General features: G+C 41.9%; 1 protein-coding gene across 1 annotated transcript in view; it reads right to left on the reverse strand.

Moving 5' to 3' along the window:
* The window catches only part of ZFHX4 (zinc finger homeobox 4), a 202,587-nt gene that overhangs the window by 10,348 nt on the left and 171,604 nt on the right, over positions 1-20,635 (reverse strand). Inside the window, 6 exon segments of the mRNA XM_010833635.1 lie at positions 17-3,217; positions 3,220-5,433; positions 6,276-6,393; positions 6,934-7,134; positions 7,364-7,497; positions 13,885-14,001. Coding sequence (XP_010831937.1) covers positions 17-3,217; positions 3,220-5,433; positions 6,276-6,393; positions 6,934-7,134; positions 7,364-7,497; positions 13,885-14,001 — 5,985 coding nt within the window.

Consider the following 20,635-nt stretch of genomic DNA (forward strand, 5'->3'; position numbering starts at 1 on the left):
CCTTGACATGACTTACTGTTTGAATTTTGTGGAAATCCGGGCAAGGAGGATGGACCGTTCATTCCAGGGAGAAGGACCGGGGGGAGGCCCGGGAGTCCTGGGTAGGCTGCGGGCAGACTGATGCCGTGGAGGGGGCTGCTGTCCATCATGCTTGGCTGCTGTACTGCTAATCCCAGCACGTCTGAAGCTTTCTTTATACGGTCAAGTTCTTGCTGAGCCATCAGCTGTCTAACGGTCGTGGGAGCCAAGTAATCTTTCTCCCGATCAAGCTGGCTCCCAACGGTCTCCCTCACTTTGGAAATGTGCTGTTTGGAGAAAATATGATCTCTGATGGATAAGCGGGCAGAGTACTTCACCCCACAGAGGGTACACTCTGGTTTGGCGCCTTCTGTTCCACTTTGATTGATCATGAAAGGCTTCCCTATGTTAATTTTAAATTTCTTTTCCTTTGCCCTTGCATTCTGGAACCACACCTGGACCACACGTTTGGGCAGACCGATCTCATTCCCTAGCATCTCACATTCTTGCATGGTTGGAGTTCGGTAGTCACTGAAGCAAGCCTTGAGAACCTTGAGTTGGAGATTGCTCATCTGGGTTCTGAAACGCTTGTGACCTGGTCGGTCGTTACTTTTGGATTTGAAAGGATTGCTGGAGCCGAATGGATTTGGTGAACTGGGGTCAGCTATGCTAGACGTTTCACTGCGGTCGGCATTGTCATCGGGGTCATCCGTGATATAAAAGCTTTGGTCATGGTCACCATCTTTATCACTGAAAGGTATCGAGGGACTCGTGAGAGAGAAGAGAAACTTCTCATCACAGACCTCTGTGGTGGGGGTGGTCGCTGTTTTTGGCAAAGTGTCGAGAGTTTTCCCCTCTTTAGGAGACAAAGCTGGCTTCACCTCTCCGGAACTCCCCGTGGTGCTCTCCATTTCTGCGTTTCCCTCGTCTCCAGTGGTGGCATCACTGATCGCTGTATTAATGGATGAAGTCTCATCAAAATCAGTTTTATTTTGATCATACCCAGCCTCAGCAGGAGGGGCGTTTAAATTCTCTACATCCTCAGAACATTCCGCTTTGAAAGAAGAAGGGCTTAAGAGATTCTTCGGTGACAGTTCTGCCGTCTTACTAACAGGTGTTGACACTGTAGAAGCCAACTCATTCTCACTTGAGAGATCGATTTTCGTTAATGGCAAAGATGGATAATCAAAATAAATGTATTTCTGCGGGCTATCTCCACCATCTTCGGCGGATATTAAAGGGCTTGGTGGCAAGCTGTAACCTGCCTGCTTGCCTTCATTCCAGTGCCGGGAGCGAATGTGGCTTTCTAAGGCTGACTTGGCCTTGAACAGGGCTCGGCAGAAAGGACAGCGTTTATGCGATTGCGCTGGACCCACTGCCCGGAACTGGCCTTTTCTTTCTCGTGCTCTTGTATTCTGGAACCAGACCTGCACGACCCTTTTCTTCAGCCCCACTTCCCGTGCAATGTGATCGAGCATTTTCCGGGTGGGGTTGGAATCCAGTAGGTATTTTTCATAGAGAATTTCCAGTTGTTCCGGAGTGATGGTGGTCCTCAAGCGCTTATCACGGTGTTGGTCCTCCCCACTGTTCCCGCCTTCCTTCTCACTGCAGTTGTTCTCTTCCTTCTCATCCAGTTTCCTCTTAAGCGAAGCAGCCACGGTGGCCGGGGCTGCGGGGTGGGAGGAAGCTGTCTGTGGGGGCATCTGTGTGAGAGGACCACCGAGCAGCTGTCCAGTCATTAGGGAATTGTTAGGGTCGAATATCATGTAGGGCATGTCCATGGGCCGTTCCAAGAACGGGGAGTGAAGGAATTGGTTCTGAGCAGCCAGGAAGTGCATGTGCTGATGCTCCTGCCAGAGTTCCAAGGTAGGGAAGGCAACTGTACACTGATCACATTGGTACTGAAGTAACTGTGGAGGTAGACTGTTCTGGAGAGAAGTCATGGAAATCTGCAGTGGACTGGAAGGGACGGGGGTCTGAGAAGCCGAGGGAGGTCGTCCCAGGAGTTGGGGCGGTTTGGGTGGCTGGGGCTGAGCGGCTGAGGCCGGCGGTGGCGGTGGTGGGTCCGAGGAAGAAGACGCTGATGGCAGGGCTGGTTTGGTGCCTTGAGTGTGGGGCGAGGGGTCACCTGGCTTTGGCTTTTCTGTGGGATATTCAGGCTTTGGAGATGTCTTTTCTGGTTCTGGTTTGGGTGACGGGATCAGGGGGGTGCTGGTCCCAGAAGCAGAGCCCCCCGCAGGGGCAGGAGCGGTTTTGGCTGCTTCGGTCTGGCCAGGCACTGTGCAATGCTTATACACCACCTGATCCGTGGCGTCCATGGAGTCTTCAGTTTGGCTCTCATCTTGGGCGTCATCGTCTTCATCCTTGTAACACTGCTTTTTCTGATGCGTGATCAAATCGAAGATCCTGGGGAAAACCACGCTGCACTTTTTACACTGGTATTGCATGTTGCTCGTTCGGATATACCGCTCATTTGTGAGTTCTCTTTTTTCATTGTCTTTTGTCTCTGTTTGATTCTCATAACTCTTCCGCGCCTTCTGCCGAGCATTCTGGAACCAGACAACGATAACCCGGGTGGGGAGATTGAGAACGGTGGAAAGTTGTTCAATTTCATCATCTTTTGGGTAAGCGTTGGTGTCAAAAAAGTCTTGAAGAACCCGAAGCTGGTAGTCAGTAAATCTGGTCCTGGAAGACCTTTTACTGAAGGATGTGTCTGATTTGTAATGTTCTAGGGAGGAGGGCTGGGGGTCCATTCTGATATCTTCCAAAACAGTTATGGGAGGGTTACTGAAGTTGTAGGGCGAATCCTTATTTCTCTGCCGCTCCTTAAAAAGCGTGTTTCGAAACCAGTGCTTGATAACCTTCTGGGAGAGGCCAGACTTCTCCGCCATTTCCTGGATCTGTTCTTCACTCGGAGAATTGTTGATGTCAAAGTAAGCCCTCAGGATTTTCAGCTGGTCGTCCGTAATTCTCGTCCTCGGGCGTTTGAACTGCGAATGCCTCAGGAAGTTGGGATCCAAGCCAAGCTGCTGCTGGCAGAGCTGGGTGAGGTCCGCCGAGAGTGTGTCCACTGGAGGCAGCTGCAGGGCGAGCTGGGGCGGGAGGGCGGGATGTTGCACCGACTGCATCATGATGGACGGAAAGAGGGGAAGATCCAGGGATACTGGCAGCTGGACCTGCGGGGTCAGAAGGGGTGGGGCGGAGGAGGCGGAGGAGGGGGCGGGGTGGGGGTGGGGGCGGCGGGGGAGTGGGGCGCTGGGGCCTGGAGCGGGGTGGAGACCGCGCTGGGCAGTTTGACCGGCCCCAGAGAAGGAGGCTGCGGAGGAGCTGGAGGCAAGGGAGGTGGTGGAGGTGGGGGAGGCGGCGTTTCCGGAGAAGATGGAGAAATGGGATAAAGCTTGTCATAGGCCTCCCTGTACTGACGGGCAAATTTTTCTAGCACTCCGTACGGAAAAAACTGGCCATGTACGTGCTCCTGGTGACTCTTTAGAATGAGAACGTTGGAGAACAATTTCCCACACGTCCCGCATTCCAGCTTCTCCGTGCTTTCGCCTTCCCCACTCTTGCCCTTCTTCTGTACCTTCTGCCTGTTCTCGTTGTACTGAATGACCAGTTCAAAACCAAAGTTTTCCAGTAAGGCTTTGGCTGCGTTTCCTCGGGCCCCTGAAGCGATGCGGGGTGGCGGGATGGATGGTTCCGAGGACTTCGGCTTCTTTCCAAGGTCTTTGCTTTCCTTGAGCCCTTCGCCTTCACTTACACATTCTTGCTTTGGCTTGTCTTGCTTCTCGGCCATCTCTTCTGCCTCCTTGTAAGAGGGTACGTCCTTCACGATGGGGCAGTCGGCACTGGCCACGGTGGTTTGCTCTTGTTTCAATAACTTGCTGGCCTGCTGCTGCTGCGGTTGTTGTTGCTGTTGCGGCTGTGGCTGCGGCTTTTGAGAGGGCACATGGGGCTGTGTGGCCTGATACTGTTGTGCTTGCTGCTGGAGAATCTGGAGTTGAGTTTGGCCAACGTGATGTTGGCTTTGAATCTGCTGCTTCAGATCTTCAAGCAGGGACCCGGCCATTCCCGTCATGCCCGGCATGCCAAAGGCGGCAGAGCCTACTGGCAAGCCCAGATCCGGCCCCAAGCTGAACTCCGTCCCAGGTATGTAGAAGGGAAAGAGAAACTGAGGCTGCTGAAACTGTAGCAGAGCTTCTGGGGTCATAGGAAAATGGGGCAAAAAGGCGGGGTTGAGAAACTGAGGCTGAAAGAAGGCCGCCTGCTGTTGCAATTCGTGCTGCAGCTGCATCTGAATCTGTGCTGGTGACTGCGGTGGGTGATGCGTAGGTTGAGCAGAGATCAATTCCGGAGTTTGCTTTTTATTTAATTCTTTGGCATCTAAGTGGGTATCTTTGCTGCCTACTGCTGCTGAACTGATGGAATCTAACATCCCTTGGCTGGGACTGTTAACGCTGGCTGCCACTCCGTGCCCGCCAGGTCCATGGCCACTGCCGGGCTCCAGCTTTGCCGCCCTCGCCTTTGTCTGGTGGAGCACAGACCTCATGTGGATTTCCAAGGTCGAGCTTTGGCTATATGCAACATTGCAGATGCTGCACTTGTAAGGTTTGTTATCTGGGCTGTTGTTGGTTTCTTGAGGGACAGGGCTGGAGGCTTCCTGCAAAACCTTTTTCAACTTGTGCAGGTGAGACACTGAGTTATAATGGACCAGGAGAATGTTCTTCTGGGTGAACGACTCTTTACACACGGTACACTTATACGGGCGAGATGGATCGAGGAATTTTTCCATCGTAAAATTTGGCCCTTTTCTAAAAGGTAAGGTCCGCTTTGGTTCAGAGCCCATGTCATCTGGAATAGAACTACTGTCACTGCCTACAGGACTTGCCTTCCCTTCATGGTCCACCTCATACTCTCTCTCCATCTCCTGCTCTAGGGCATGGTCCTCCTGGGCCATAGGTTCGCTCTCTGCCCATAGTTCCCCATTCACGGGCAAGGAGGCATACAGCTGTTGAAGTTCAGTCTCACTCAGTTCGGGGTGGCCTGCTTCCAAGTGTTTTTTTAAAGCCTGGAATGTACGGAAACTACGCTGGCACAGGTTACACATAGTGGCGGCCCGAATCGCATGATACTGGGAATGTATCTGAAGCTTCTGCATAGTCTTAAAAGCCAAGCTACAATGGTTACAGCGATACTTGTAAACGTGGCGGTCTGAGACAGAGAGTGGTTGCCTTTTCTGCTGTTCACTTAACTGATCTTGCAGTGTGTCGGAGATTTTCATATCCTTACTGCTATTTTTATTCCATTCCAACACTTCTGTGGCTTCTTTCATTGGTTTCTGCTCCTCACTCTTTATTTCCACGCTAGCCTTTGAATCATCAAGACCCACCATACTTTTGTCATCCATTGGACTGTCACCTGTGTGAAGAAAGCATAAACAGCACTTACAGGAAGGAGTCTACAGATTAAATGCCAATGAATATTGTTATGCAGGAGCCTCTGAAGGGCTTCCCTGGTGACTCAGTCAGTAAAGAATCTGCCTGCTAATGCAGGAGATTGAGGGTTTGATCCCTGGGTTGGGAAGACCCCTGGAGAAGGAAATGGCAACCCATTCCAGTATTCTTGACTAGAGAATCCCATGGACAGGGGATCCTGGTGAGCTACCGTCTCAATGAGTCAGACATGACTTAGCGACTAAACCACCACCATTGTTAAGGAGGAACCTCCAAAGAAATCACCTCTGACCTCAAGGAATTTCAGCATGGGAAGAAAATAAGTCAGAATTAGCATGCTACCACCAGTATGATAGCAAGGGTTATAAGCACAGTGTTCAGGAATTAGAGCCCACAAAATGTTCCTGGTCAGTGGTATTTAGGTCTCCCAAGGACAGTTTAGGTGTCCCAGGTCAATCTGGTAAAGAATTTGCCTGTCAAGAAGATCCCCTGGAGAAGAAAATGAAAACCCACTTGCCTGGGAAACCCCATGGACAGAGGAGCCTGGTGAGCCACAGTCCATGGGGTCACAAAAGAATCAGATATGACTTAGCAGCTCAACAGCAACAATAACAACAAAGGGTCATTTACAGATAACCAGATAGTAAATATGCCTTGGAAATGACGGTTTTTGGAAATGTGTGTGTTTTTTTTTTCTTTGTGCATCTCAAAAACATAAAATCTTTGATGGTAATAATGCTAGATCAGCATCATGCATAGAAGGCCCAGAGTGTGTCTGGCACAGATTCTGGTCACAGGCTGGCATACCTGAATATTTCCCAGCCCCCTCAGCTGTGATGACTGCAGGTGTGTCCCGCTCTGACTTCTCAGAGGCGGCTGCTGGCAGTAGCAAGCTGTTGGGCATCATCACATCAGGGACAGGCACCTGTGAAAACCAAAGGGGTTCATGACAAAGGTACCCTAGACATCATGGACTCCATCACACTTTACCCCAGACAGTTGTGTACCCCACTTATATTTTCCAACCAAAGCAGGGACATTCTGTGACTCTTGAGGTCAATGCTCTCCTTTCAAATTTCAGATCAATGCTGTGGCAATGCTGTATTCTTCTTTACTTTTCTTTTTTTTTAAAAATAAGCTTGAAGGTTTCTGTAGCCCAGAAATGATAGCCAAGCAAAGATGAAACTCCTAGTGCCCATAGGAATCATTTGATTAACATTATAGGTATGAGAATAAGGCTGCAAAATCTGTGTTGTTGAATCAGCTGTGCCTTGTATCACATTTGGGGTTTATTTCCAAGGCACAGGAGAAACAAACGGGCCTTTACTTGTGATTTCTACGACACGGTCAGCAAGAGCTTGTCGCCACTCAGAAGAAATACATTTCTGTCACACAATAATGACAGATTTTATGTTGATACCTTCAGAGATTATGGCACACATGCATCAAGACTTGGTTCCCTTACTGTCATAAGCAGCTTCTCCACGCAATCCGGAGACACACTGTGCAAATGCGTCAGATGAAGCTGGAGGTGCATCTTGTTGCTAAGGACGTCCTGGCAGAGGGGACAGCAGATGACCGGCTGCACTGAGTGCTGTGACAGGACGTGCATCTGGATACGACTTTGGTCCCTACTATTGTAGTTACAATAAGGACACTGATAGAACTGGAAAATATTGAATAAACATGACTCCTATTAGTTAACAGATGTGGATGACTTTGGAGCATTAGAAGTCAGACCAAGAGTTAATTACCTTGCCAGTTACAGTGTCTACATACATTTCAACAGCATGGAAAGGTTTGGGGGCTCTAAAATGATCAAGGGCAACAATTAAAAAAAAAAAATATGTTTATACAGCAAAAGGAGAAAAAAACAAAAAACAAACCATGTGTACCTGTTCGTGACAGAATTTATTGTCCTCTGTAGGCTTTGATCTTTTTGTTGACACATCCTCTTCTTTTGCCAGCAGGAGTGGCTGGGTTCCCCCTGCCACACTGACTTTTAGCTCCTTTTCTGGTGTGATTACTCCTGATTCCCCAAAAGAGAATAGAACATCTCAATCTTAAAAGACTGACAATATCAAAATCAGAAAAAATGATGTCTTTCGCATAGCTCTAAGTCCACTGAATCACTAGAAGGAGGGGCAAGCACTTGTAAATGATGCTAATCTCAAAAGGCAAAAACACACTTCTTTTTGTCCACTGACCAAGTGGACTTTATAAATGTATTTTAAAATGTACTTCTGTCTCCTGTTTAGATAACCCTCAGTGACCATGAAAGATTGATCAATGACACATGTCCTCTGCTGTCTCAATATACCTTTATCACATTAAAGCAAATCTATTCCCATTCACAAATGCTAACTTAGAAAATAATTATTTTTGGAACTGTTTCATTACCTATTTTTTTTTTCTAAAATTCTAGGACACTAAAAACACTTAAAATTCTGAGAAGGGCTGACCAGTTATAATTCACGAATGAAACCAATGCTTTTATGTGGTGAATATAGGATTTTAAAATTATACATTATGTATCCACTGCTGCTTTTTTGTGATTTATCCTTGGCTTTAGATGTTTCAGCAGGTGGCTATGCATATGACATTGTAGTCCAAATCAAGAAGACAATTGTTTTATGAGGTTAATCTGAATATTCGGTGTTAAAGATGGTTTAAAATTTTGCCTAGATGAGCAATGTAATGTATAGAAGCCTCACACACATCAATGGATAGAGTGTGATTCTAATTTCCCAATCTAACAGAAAATTCTTTCCAGCATCAATTTTCCCGATAATCTCTTCTGTGAGGCTGGATATTACAGCGACATTGGGTAGGCATGTCACATACATCTCACGACAAACACAAAACCTCATTTACCAGCCATTCCAATCTCATCATAGCACGGCATCATCTGACCTTTTTTCTGCTGTTTATTATGAGTATTTCTAATTTTAACTTTCAATTTTCACCATCTTCCAGTCAATTTGCAACTAAATTATTTCCAGGGTGAGGACACTATCACTGGACAACTGGGTGCAAATACATCTTGAAATGCAATGAAGCTAAACCATTGATTGCTATCAGACCCCGCGTAAATATAGAGTCTAGGCGTAATCTGATTGTATGCTGTGCATGAAGATTTATCTTGATTTTTTTTTCCAATCCACATACGGTTCATATAAATGAACAAATTACACTTTATTGCAAAATAACCCAGTTTTAATTTAAAAATAAGGTCAAGGATGTTATGAAAACAACATAAAAATGAACCCCAAAATAGATTCTTTTTCTCTCCTGGATGGAGATGCATGTTTTATACCATATAAATAATTTTAGGAATTTTGAATTCTGAAAGAAATTTGAAAGTAAGTCTGACTCTAAGGAGACCAAAATTAAAATAGAATTCAAATGACATAATGACAATAATGTTATTCCATTGAGGTCTGTGAAAGGTATAGAATTAGTGCTACAATTTCAAACAAATTGCACTGAGACTTATTTCTATTGATAGATTTGCAAACACTAGATTTTATTTGAATTGGTACATTTGTCTTATATATACAGATATATTAGAGAAACTTAGATTCTTTCTAGATATTTGAAAATATAATTTACTATAGTTACATTTGAATGATTTAAATCTGAGATAAACTAAAGAATTTTATCACACTGATTAAACAACATCCAAGTATTTCATATCCAAAGATATCTCAAAACCAAGAATGTTTATTTTATAATTCATCCAGGTATCAAAAATTTTTTTCTTCTAAAAGGAAAATTCTCAAAGCAGAATATATTTTGTGCTATTGTTTTAAAAGTATTAAAAACAAATACAAGAAAACAATGGGATATATAAGGTTGGCAAATAAAAACTGCTTAAGGTGACAGATCAAGTTGTATAAAATGATTGTCGTTTAAATCAGCGAGTGTCTATCAGTTGCTTTTTCCCTGTGAGACTGGAAAATTTTTCTTTTAAAGTTCCTTAATAATGAGGAAGAATATGCTTCCTTAAGAGAATAATACTATGTCATATTCCCTTATCATTCTTTTGTGTACATGGTAGAATCTGACATGACCAAATAATAGGTTGGTCCAATTCCATATGCTATCAAAGACTGTCACATAGAAGGTAAAAGAGAATTTCCATAATTCTTGTTGCTTGCAGGCTTTAGGAATATCAGAAAGAATAAACCTTCTGGAAACTTCTAAATCTATTAAATGTATAGCTATGGCTTTATTTTTATAAGTATGTATCTTCTAATGTTAGTACTATAAGGATCAAAAAAACTGATTTCAAGGCTTAAAACATTTTACTAAGACTGTACATTGGTGTAAGTATTTGATATAATTAATCATATTATTTTTAATGTATATTCATATTATCAAGAATATAATTGCTTTTGAATTTAGGGACATTTATGCTGCCTCAAGAAAAGTTTTAGGGTCACTATTTCATAACCATTGTGGTAACTGCTGGATATAATATTCTACCCTATATATGTGTCAGCTTCAATATTTTTTGGCTAATTAAGTTAATTAAACCATGATCTTAATGTAAGCTAGGGGCTCCCTCCCTAAAGACCATTTTATTTTAAATTGAGAAGAAGTTATAAAATCTAGACCCCCAAACTCTATCTAGGCACCTCAGAAATACATGCTACTGATAAGAAGCAGCAGCAGAGAATGTTAAGATGCAACAGCATATGACAAAAACAGACTCTTGAAGCGAACACAGGTCATCATGATTATTTGCAAAAATAAGGGACCTTACAATTTATACATGTATGCCTTTTCTACAAAAAGGGGTACCACCTTAGGTATTACTGCCTCCCTGGTGAATTACAGGAAATCAAATCTGGGGTCTTTTTCTGAATTGTTTTATTCTAGAAATATATTAAATAAAGGCTACTTACTTTTTAGGAAGGTTTTAAGTTTTCTGACTACTCATAGTTTATGTCTACAACTTTACTTGAAATGAACACTGTTTTGTTACCAAAATTTTGAAATGGGGATCATAATTTATCTTCAAAAAACAATGTCATTTTAATGTACTTTTAACTAAAAAAATGAAGTCTAATTGCAAATAAACACTGCCAAATAGATGAGTCAATGATTATCTGTCAGTTATGGGATTATTTAACTTGCATGAGATTGCTAATATAAAAATGACATAATTCATTTCAATTCAGATGCCACCTACTTAATAAATTTTCAATCCCTAAAATACAGAAGGTTGTAAAATGGTTTATGTTCATAACAACTGAGGAAAATCCAATAACATATATGTATTCAGAGCAAATATTGAAAAAAAATACAGCAAAATCCTGGGTTATTACTTATGAATCAATGTATTTGATAAAGTTTGAATACTGTAAAACTTGGATATAACACAAGATGTTATTCAACTCCAAATAAGCCTAAATTATAATGACTGGTACAGTATTCTTTCTAATGAGACTAGAATGAAAGGATAATTTTAATTGCAGTAATGAAGGTTAATTTCCATCTTTCCTCATGTTTACTCCCTTATTAAAAAGCGGTCCCCTTAGCCATGGCAGAGACATATTACATTTTCAATGCAAATGTATTAATCTGGATAAACTCTATATTAATTCTTGTAGTGCACAGAGCTATAATTTGGATTATAATTAATCTAAAGTGGCACTAGATTTAAATGACAATATAAATGAGGCATTAGGAGGCTTTTCTATTATGAATGAATATTCAACAAATATAACTTGCATATTGCCAAGTCTCATTTTGAAAGCTCCCGTCCTAGAGATTAATGTCAGCAACAAAGTACAACAGCTTATACAAACACCTTCTTCCTAACATGTGTTAATTCCTTCCTGTCTAAAAAATTCTGTGTTAAAGTGAGGTCACACTGTTTTCCCATCTAGCACATTCAGATAGTGATTAATGTATAAATTTGCCAGGATTTTTGACATTTATAATTGACATCAGGGAGAAAACCAATATACACATAAGTGGATAATCATTAGAAATACTTACAAGAAAAAAAAACAACAACCATGTAATAATTTTTTCACCTAATCAGATTCAATGTAGAAGGCAGAAAACTTTGTTAAATGTTCACGTGAGAGTGGGCACCCCTGTCTTGTTCCTGATCTTAGAGGAAATGCTTTCTGTTTTTCACCATTGAAAATAATGTTTGTTGTTGGTTTCTCATATGTGTATGTATGCCTATGGCCAATTCATGTTGATCTATGGCAGAAACCAACACAACATTGTAAAGCAGTTATCCTCCAGTTAAAAATAATAAATAAATAAAAATGTACCAAGGGGGTTAAAAATGTTCATGTGAGTTGTCAATAGTAAGAACTGTCAATGTCTGGGACATTTCAAAGCTAAACATTTGCATCTCAGTAATTCCTTTGAGTTGGGTAAAGTACATTTTTATCCCTATAGATGTAGTTGGAGAGGCATTCCTGTAGGGCTAAAAATGTGTCTTAGAAAACTATCATTATCTAACGGTCTGTATCCTCTCACATGCCTGAGTCCTGATGAGATGGTACAATGAGATCCCCAAGAAAGCGTAATAACTCATCAGGCCATTAGGGAGTGATTGAGCCCATTATTTATGTAGACCAGTAAACCAAGCTGATGGAGATAGAGCCCTTGTATCTGTGGTATGTTCCAAGCAAGACTCCTTACTCATTGATGAGATTGGAGCCATTTTCAAAAGATTCCCACAACTCATCCTTTACAAGGTATTAGTTACTGAAAACCAAGCACAATGTCACATTCCTAAGCATTACGTGAATACTCAACAAACACCAATGGGCTGTGTGTTTGACACATTCTTCTGCATGTGTTGGGTTAGGGGTGGAACATACCCTGCAGTCTCTTTTGGTACAACTGTGAGAAAATCACTACTGAAGGCAGGGAGAATCATGGCCTTCCTGAAGTAGTCAAGCAGCTAGCTTTCATGAGATCCTCCTAGACCTAAGCTGACTCCCTTGCTATTTCCAATTCTTTCCAAATGAAGTTTAGATGGCACTGCCCTTGACCTTAACTGATCACAAGGTATTTCAAATACCTTGTCAGTAACCCCAGGAGCTGTAGTATTATACAGCTAGGGGATCTTTTTTTTTTTTTTTTGTACATTCTTTAGGCTCAAAACCAACCTTAGATCCTCTTTGTTAAAATCAAATTAGAATCATATGCTAGCCACTATATGCTAGATGCAAATTTAAATGGTACTTTTTTCACTGGATTCTGGAGAAAAATTCAGCATGGAAGGGTATGGGGTGGGTAGCAGGGAGGCTCTTCAAATAATTTGCAAAGGGAATGGAAAATTTAGATCTGCAAAGACTGAGTTACAAATGCAGGATAATTCAGATTTAAATAAACGTGCATGTGAAAATGATATTTTTTGCACAAGTCAATGTCCTCATAGCAAAAACAAGCTTCTTTAGATGCGGCTGTCACTGGAATTCCAGGAAAAGATAGATGACTACCTGAAACGAATAGGCTTGAACCCGTTTCAGCACTTCTTCTGCTTCAATGAGTCCAACATAATAAAACTAGGTATAGCGTGCAGCAAAAGTAGCCAATGTAATATTCATTGCAACCATAGATTTCCATCTCATACATACAAAGCATGGATGAAGTCATATATTTGCCAAATCAAACACAGAAAAAGCCTTAGGTATCCACACCAGATGCTAGCCTAGGGTTTGTTTGTGCACAAGTAAATGTCATGACACGAAGGTTTGTTTTCAAAGACAGTAGCTTTCATTACTGGGATTTGTCTATTCTAGAAGATCAAAATTACCCAGCACCTAATCCCTTCTCAATGATATTTCCTCTTCTTAGGCTGAATCATCTGTAAACTTTTTCACTGGATTTTGTTTGAAATGCCTCAAATAGATGCCCTTAAAAAGGGCAAATTCCTGAGTGTAAGTTGTAAAAAAAAAAAAACAAAAAACAGAAAGCAAGGAAAAATAACATTTATTTTTAGGGTTACGTGGTTTAGGGAGGGAGGGGGGTGCATATGATTGAATGAAAAAATTCAAGTGATATCTAATCCCATGCTTATGAAAAATTAATATGCCATCAGAGGAATCACAAGTATAGCTAAGATTAATGAAAGGCGCTTAAAAAATTACAAGCACACAAACTGATTTGATTAAAAAATAATCTCGCTGGTCGTCCTGCAATATTCTTCAACTTATCCACATCTATTCTGTCAGATGGTTATGATTAAAAATAGGTCAATGGGAGGCTACTGATAGAAATCACATGCAAAATGCACATGCAATGAATAGTAGTGGGAATGTTCAGACAGTTTAAAATGAATAAAAGCTTTTAATAAGCTGGGGGTGGGTCAGCAAAGGAAGGGTTGATCGCTGGGATGGGGTGGGGGAGGGAAAGGTGAAAGATACTAGCATCTTACCAGAGTCTTTATTAGAGTTTTTGCCTTCACTGTTGTCTCTCTCACTCGTGTCTTTCTCATCCTCGTCAGCCCCGGCTATAGGTTTAATGGCTCCTTCTGCCTCCTCATTCTGTTCTTCTGCTAAGAAACACACACCAGTCAGTAGGATGGAAAACCCCAGAAACACACACCCGAAAATAAACAATGTGACCATTTAAAAATTTTGTTACTTAGGAATCATTTGCAGACATTCCTTCTCAAAAAAGAACATGAATTTATTCAAAAGTCACTATTAGAACCTGCTGGCTCTACCAATGCAGGGTTTGTTTTTTATCTCAAGCCACTTCTTTTATTTCCACTGAGAAAATGTGCCCATACTAAATTAAAAGAAGTCTTTTCAAAGAAATGCGGTTTGAGCTAGAAAAGATTTAAAAATGAATGCGAGGCGATTTTGTAATTTCAATAGTAGAGCCTTCGAAACTACATGAACCCGCTTCTCCATGGACTTGGATAAACGGCAGAAGGAAGTAAATTCTCAGAAAAATGTCTTCATAATATAATGTGACAATGATGGGTTAAATATAAGACAGGTGTTACTCTCAACTTTCAGTCCTTAGACCCCAGAGGAATCCTTTGGAATTTGTCAGAGTAAGATCACAAAACTTCAGTTATCCTGGGATTTTTTTTTTTTTTTCTATAGGGGGAGCTCTACAGAGTGTAGGACAGAAGAAGGTATACTTCTTCTATGACAACCACATCACCCCACACCTCATTCATGGGTTTCACACCAGCTAGATTACATGGAAATCCTCATAGTAACTCAACCCTATTTAATTATTCTGTAAATCTTAGCTACGCCGCTGCTGGTGGATTAATCTGTTTATGCAGTTAGCCTCTATGCTGGGTCGGTGTAGCACTAATCCGTGAAAGGCCCACTGTTCTCTTTCATCCTGCGATCATTTGTCTCTCACTGTGCTGATGTCACATTTTAATGAATTTTTAGCAATCTGAGTAATGCCAGATAACCAGACTTGCAACTCCCCACAGCATGGCATGCTGTTTTCATTGCGGCACAAAAAATAAAAATCCTATTCCCCTGTTCAGGTAGGAATTACATAAATTAGGAGAAGAAGGTAAAATGGGATTTGAAGCACCAGGCTCCTCAATTTCATAAAATCTTTAATGACCATATAAATTAACCCTGGAAAGGCAAAAGGTCACTGACACCCATTTGCATACACTCTTCTATTTGCTTTTGATAAGCAGAGCTTTTATGCAGAGAACATGATACAATTAACCCTTCAAGAACCGTACAAAACGCTACTCTGGACATTTTAAGTGTCAAGCATTAACTGAAAATTACACACTGCATAAAATTTTCATTGCAAATGCTATAGTGATTGAAAGGGGAAATCGTGGCCCTCTCCACACCCCATGTTTTTTTAATAATGTTCTGACAGCAGAATGAAATATCCACTGTCATATGTAGCAGCTGAGCACCAAAAAGAAAAAAAAAAAAAAAAAATTGCTATTTAGTGTTTCACTTGCCAGCCATGCTGTACCACTAGAGACCAGAAGACAACAGGAGGGGGGTTGGTTCTGGGCTCAATGGCAGAAACTCCAAAGAAAGACTCCAAGTTTGAAAACAAGGATGTTTAAAACATGTGAAATCAGAGTTTATTTCAACCGGAAGTCCTCAAAGGCACCATGCAAATCTACTGACTCCATAGATACACTTTCGTGTTGCACCAAAATGCAGGGGAGGTCTTCAGGGAGAGGTCAGTCATTGGAGGGTTCGGGGGAAACTTCCCTTTCAGGCAAATACACGTGAAAATTGTACTTGAAGATGAATCAACCCTTCTCATGGCCCTACCCTTCAGTGATAAGAGGTGATCAAACCCAGACCTCCTCCTTCCAGCAGGGGGCCAGGCTGGGTGGGGACCGTGGCCTGGCTCCGTTCAGGAGGCTGAAATCATAACTGGATTAGGTGGTGTTCCCCTCTCCCCTCCCAAGTCCACACACGTGACTCGACCATCCAGTGTCAGGCCTGCGACCTACGCGACAGCCCGTGGCACTTCCTTCTCAAACTCGTCCCAGGAAAGGGGTGCGAGACTGCTGGGAGCGGATTTACTAGACCTTCCCCCCAGGGCTGGAAAACGAAGCGTCAGAGTGCTACTGAGCGTCCTTATCTTGAGGGGACATAAAATGGTAAGGGCTAGCGCCACTCCTGTTCATAAAACATTGCGCGTCAGGAGAAGAAAACGAAAATTATGAAGGTACGAAAAGAGAAACTCCAGTACGGTCTGCGTCTCATCAGACGGTTTCTGCAGGATCCTCTGGTATGTGTCTTAAGTGTGAGAGAAATTCCCAGACAAGTTCTTCTATACATCACGGTGGTGTCTGACCCCAGCCTGACCCTGGCAACAGTTTGAGAAATCTGAATGTGAACAAAGACTCTGTGTCAGCAGCGGGGAGAGATTGTGGGATAGACGCTCCCCATCAACTTAATCGCAAACAGCAGTTCTGAGGCCATAACTTTGCCCGGCTCCTCCAAGCCACAGCTCATAACCTCCAGGGTGGATTTGCCCGCACTCCCTCGGCTTCTGTGACTTCGGGCGCCCCTCCGCCTTTTCTGGTTCTTCCTTTGAAGTAGGCAGGCAATTAGCTCTAATGCTCCAGCAATTCAGACCTGTTTTGTGGTTTCCAAGGCGAAAGCTGTTTATTACAGGTAGGGCTCTTTGGAGCCATAGAACTTGGCGAATTTTTAATCAGGCAAAAAAGAATCAAAGGGTAACTTTTGTACGCCATAAAGTTTCCTCCGAGTCAGGAGAAAAAGGTCACTTTCGTTCTTCAGGAGAGTTTTCGAAATAAATTTGACATTCGTTTTATAAATAGGCTTTACAGTCAAGAGTATTAAGGGTGGAGAAACCACTTTCCCCTAGAAAACCATGTAGGTTGGATTTGGGGTGAAGGGCAAGAGTTGGCTACGTTCTCATTTTCAAGTACCACATTTCCTCAACTGTAAAATGCTGTAAAATGTAAGATGCTTACATTTTATGAAAAAAGGAAGAGAATTTTATGAAAAAAGGAAAAAAGTATACAGCATGAAATATATTAAAGGGATGTCTTAGAACTCAGGGAAATTACAGAAAATTCCAAAATAAAGATGCTAAAGCAGTTTTCATTTTCATCAATAAATTTCTTCAATATATTATATGTAATAATAATGAAAGTGTAGCATTTCATAAGATAGTTATATTCCCACTGTGTATATTTCAATTATTTTGCCTCATGGAAAACACAGTATTCATATGTTAAATTTTGATATAATTCAAACATGCATTAGGTCCAGTAGAACTTCCTGATTTTCAAATAAATGATAAAACATTTCAAAATAATAGGAAGAAGACAAAATAATTTTATAGTCTCACAACGGTACAATTAACTTCCCCTTGCATTGTTATAGGGCTTCCCTGGTAGCTCAGCTGGTAAAGAATCTGCCTGCAATGCAGGAGACCCCAAATCTGCTTCATGCTCTCTCTCTGATCTAAACACCAGTCAGTTTTGTTCCTACTGCTTTATTATACAGTTGGGTTTGGGAACCCTCTGAGTCTTCTAAGGAAACCACCACATACTTTTTAAACCCATAGTGTGGTGTTGGAGAAGACTCCTGAGAGTCCCTTGGACTGCAAGGAGATCCAACCAGTCCATTCTAAAGGAGATCAGCCCTGGGATTTCTTTGGAAGGAATGATGCTAAAGCTGAAACTCCAGTACTTTGGCCACCTCATGCGAAGAGTTGACTCATTGGAAAAGACCCTGGTGCTGGGAGGGATTGGGGGCAGGAGGAGAAGGGGACGACAGAGGATGAGAGGGCTGGATGGCATCAGGGACTCTATGGACGTGAGTTTGAGTGAACTCCGGGAGTTGGTGATGGACAGGGAGGCCTGGTGTGCTGCAATTCATGGGGTCGCAAAGACTCAGACATGACTGAGCGACTGAGCTGAACTGAACTGAAAGAGAAAGCAAAGTATAGCAACTGAAACATCTTTAGTTTTTCACATGGAGCATCAATTCTAGACACTTGGCTTATAAGAATTCCTTCTTGTGCCCCTTCTTTGTCTCCCTGTTCAGCTCTACTCCCTCAAAATCTATCCTTTTTATGACCTACTTAAATCTGACTTCTCTATGTAACATCTTTCAGTGACTGCCATTACACAAAGAAAAAGCTCAATCTTCTGAACAGGGCAAGAAGAGCTAGTCTCTATCACTCCAGTCTCATCTTTCTTCACTTCCTACCTGGCACTTAACTTGAGAACAGTCTCAAATTTCAGGGCATCAGAATTGCCTGGAAGACTGGTTAAACCACAGATTGTTGGGCTCTATCCCTACAAATTCTGACTCTGGTAGTGTAGAGTAAGGCCTGAGAATTTACATCTCCAAGTTCCAGATGATGTTAATACTCTTGGTCCAAGACCACATTTCATGAACACACACAGTCATTGATGCCTACCTCCTTTCTATAAGAAACACCGTTCTGTTTCTTGTCTTTTCTAGAATGAATTTTCTTTACTGTATTTAACTCCCATCTTTTAAGTTTAGCTTGGCAAATATCATTTTTATCATATGTAAAAATGGAGCTAATGCTACTTACTTCATAGACTTGTTATAATATATAAAAATTAGCACAGAGCTTAATGCAAAATAAGTATTAAAAATGCTAGCAGTATTATTACTCTTAATTGCTTCTTTTTATATTAGAGAGAAAGTGAAAGTGAGTCGCTCAGTCGTGTCCAACTCTTTATGACCCCATGGACTGTAGCCCACCAGGCTCCTCTGTCCATGGAATTTTCCAGGCTAGAGTACTAGAGTGGGTCGCCATTTCCTTCTCCAGGGAATCTTCCTGACCCAGAGATTGAACTCAGGTCTCCTGCATTGCAGGCAGATGCTTTACCTTCTGAGCCACCAATTTAGTTATTTTTAATTGACTGATGATTGCTTTACAATAGTGGTTTGATTTCTGTCATACATCAACATGAATTAACCATAGGTCTACATATGTCCCTCCTCTCTTTTAATTGCTTCTTTCTCCAAAAAGTCTTCTCTGAATGCTGAACTAAGATTAGTGTTTCTGGATAGGTTTTTTTTTTCTTTTTCTTGTGCATTAGTGTAAAACAACTTAAGTTAGCATGTGGAAATCAGTATTACCTACTTCCCCTAATAGGTACACATTTACTGAAAACAGTGATTGTCTTTTTTGTCAGTGTTCCAGAAGCACCAACCCCAGGGCTGGAATTATAGAAGGCAGGCAGAGCTTGTTACCTGGAACACTGAGTTCCATTTAGGAAGCAAAACTGGGAAAAGGAAAAGAGGAGTCTAGACTCTTGCTTTCCTCCATTCATGTTCAATTAAACCTAAAAGAAGCATTTGTTTGGTTTTTTTTGGTTTTGGTCTGGTTTGGGTTGTTTTGTTTTGGTTTAAATTTTCTCTCTCTGCTCAATCATGTTCATTATTCAACCATTGCTGGCCTGGCTCCACATCTATTGCTCTTCTCAAAGCCACTGATGACTTCCATGCTGTGAAATCCAATGGCCACTTTGCATCTTACTTGACTTTGCTCACAAGATGTTAGTTACTACTCCTTTCTCCTTGAAAAACTCCCTTTCTTGAATTTCATTGCATCAGACTATTGTGATGCCGTACCCCTCTGAAAGTTCTTTCTTATTCCCCTTTGCTGGGGACTCCTCCATTAAAAATCTATATATTGGAATGTCTCCAGCATTGGTCCTAAGTCCTATTCTCTTATCCACAAAGAATGTTTGATTTGAGGAAAAATAATGATATCCCTAGATGACTTCATCCAGGTCCACTGGTTTCAATTTTGCATCTCCATTTGGATGTCTGAAAGGCATATCAAACTTAATATGTCAAATCGGAGCTCTTGATCACCCTTCAGCGTACTCTTTATTCCCAGTCTCCACGATCTCAGTGAACGGTACCATCATTCACCAAAAGCAAGGCTCATCACTGACTTCTTTCTCCTTCTTATATGCACACCAATCTATCAGAAAGTCCTATTAATTCCAATTCCAGGATATCTTATATACAGTAAACCCATCTATTTCTTTTCATTTTCATTGCCAGTACTGTTAACTGCTTACCTGTAGCTTGCAATGGTCTCATTACTGGGAAAGACTTGCTCTTGCTTTCCCACAATTTATTCAGCACACCTTAATAAAATCGAGCCATTCTGCTGTTTGAGTCCTGCCATGGCTTCCTATTTTGTTTAAAATAACATAGGAACTCTCCACTGTGGTTAAACTGATCAGGCCTCTGTCTACCTTTATGACTTCACCTTACATTGCTCTCCTCTTCACTCATCTCTCTCCACACTACCCTTCTTTCTCTTCACAGAATATGACCAACCTCTTCCCTCTGTCTGTAATGTCTTTTCCCTAATTTTCTCCTTATTATTTTGTACTCAACTTACCTGTCATTTCCTTAGAGAACTTCTCTGACCACTGTTTCTAATATAGCGTCTGACCAGTCACACAGGTGGGGGCCTCAGACTTTAGTGGGAATCACTGTCACCTGGAGGGCATGTTAAACCCTAGACTGCTGGGCCCCATCTTCAGTACTTCTAATACATTAAATCTGGGATAGGGCCTAAGAATCTGCATTCTTTCCAGTTCCTGTATCGTGCTGATGCTGTCTGTAAGGAGTCCACACTTTGAAAACCTCTGCTCTACTTCCTTCATATTTGTTGAAATCTGA

The sequence above is a fragment of the Bison bison genome, unplaced genomic scaffold (genome assembly GCF_000754665.1).
Source record: "Bison bison bison isolate TAMUID 2011002044 unplaced genomic scaffold, Bison_UMD1.0 scf7180017863818, whole genome shotgun sequence".
Classification (NCBI taxonomy): Eukaryota; Metazoa; Chordata; class Mammalia; order Artiodactyla; family Bovidae; genus Bison; species Bison bison.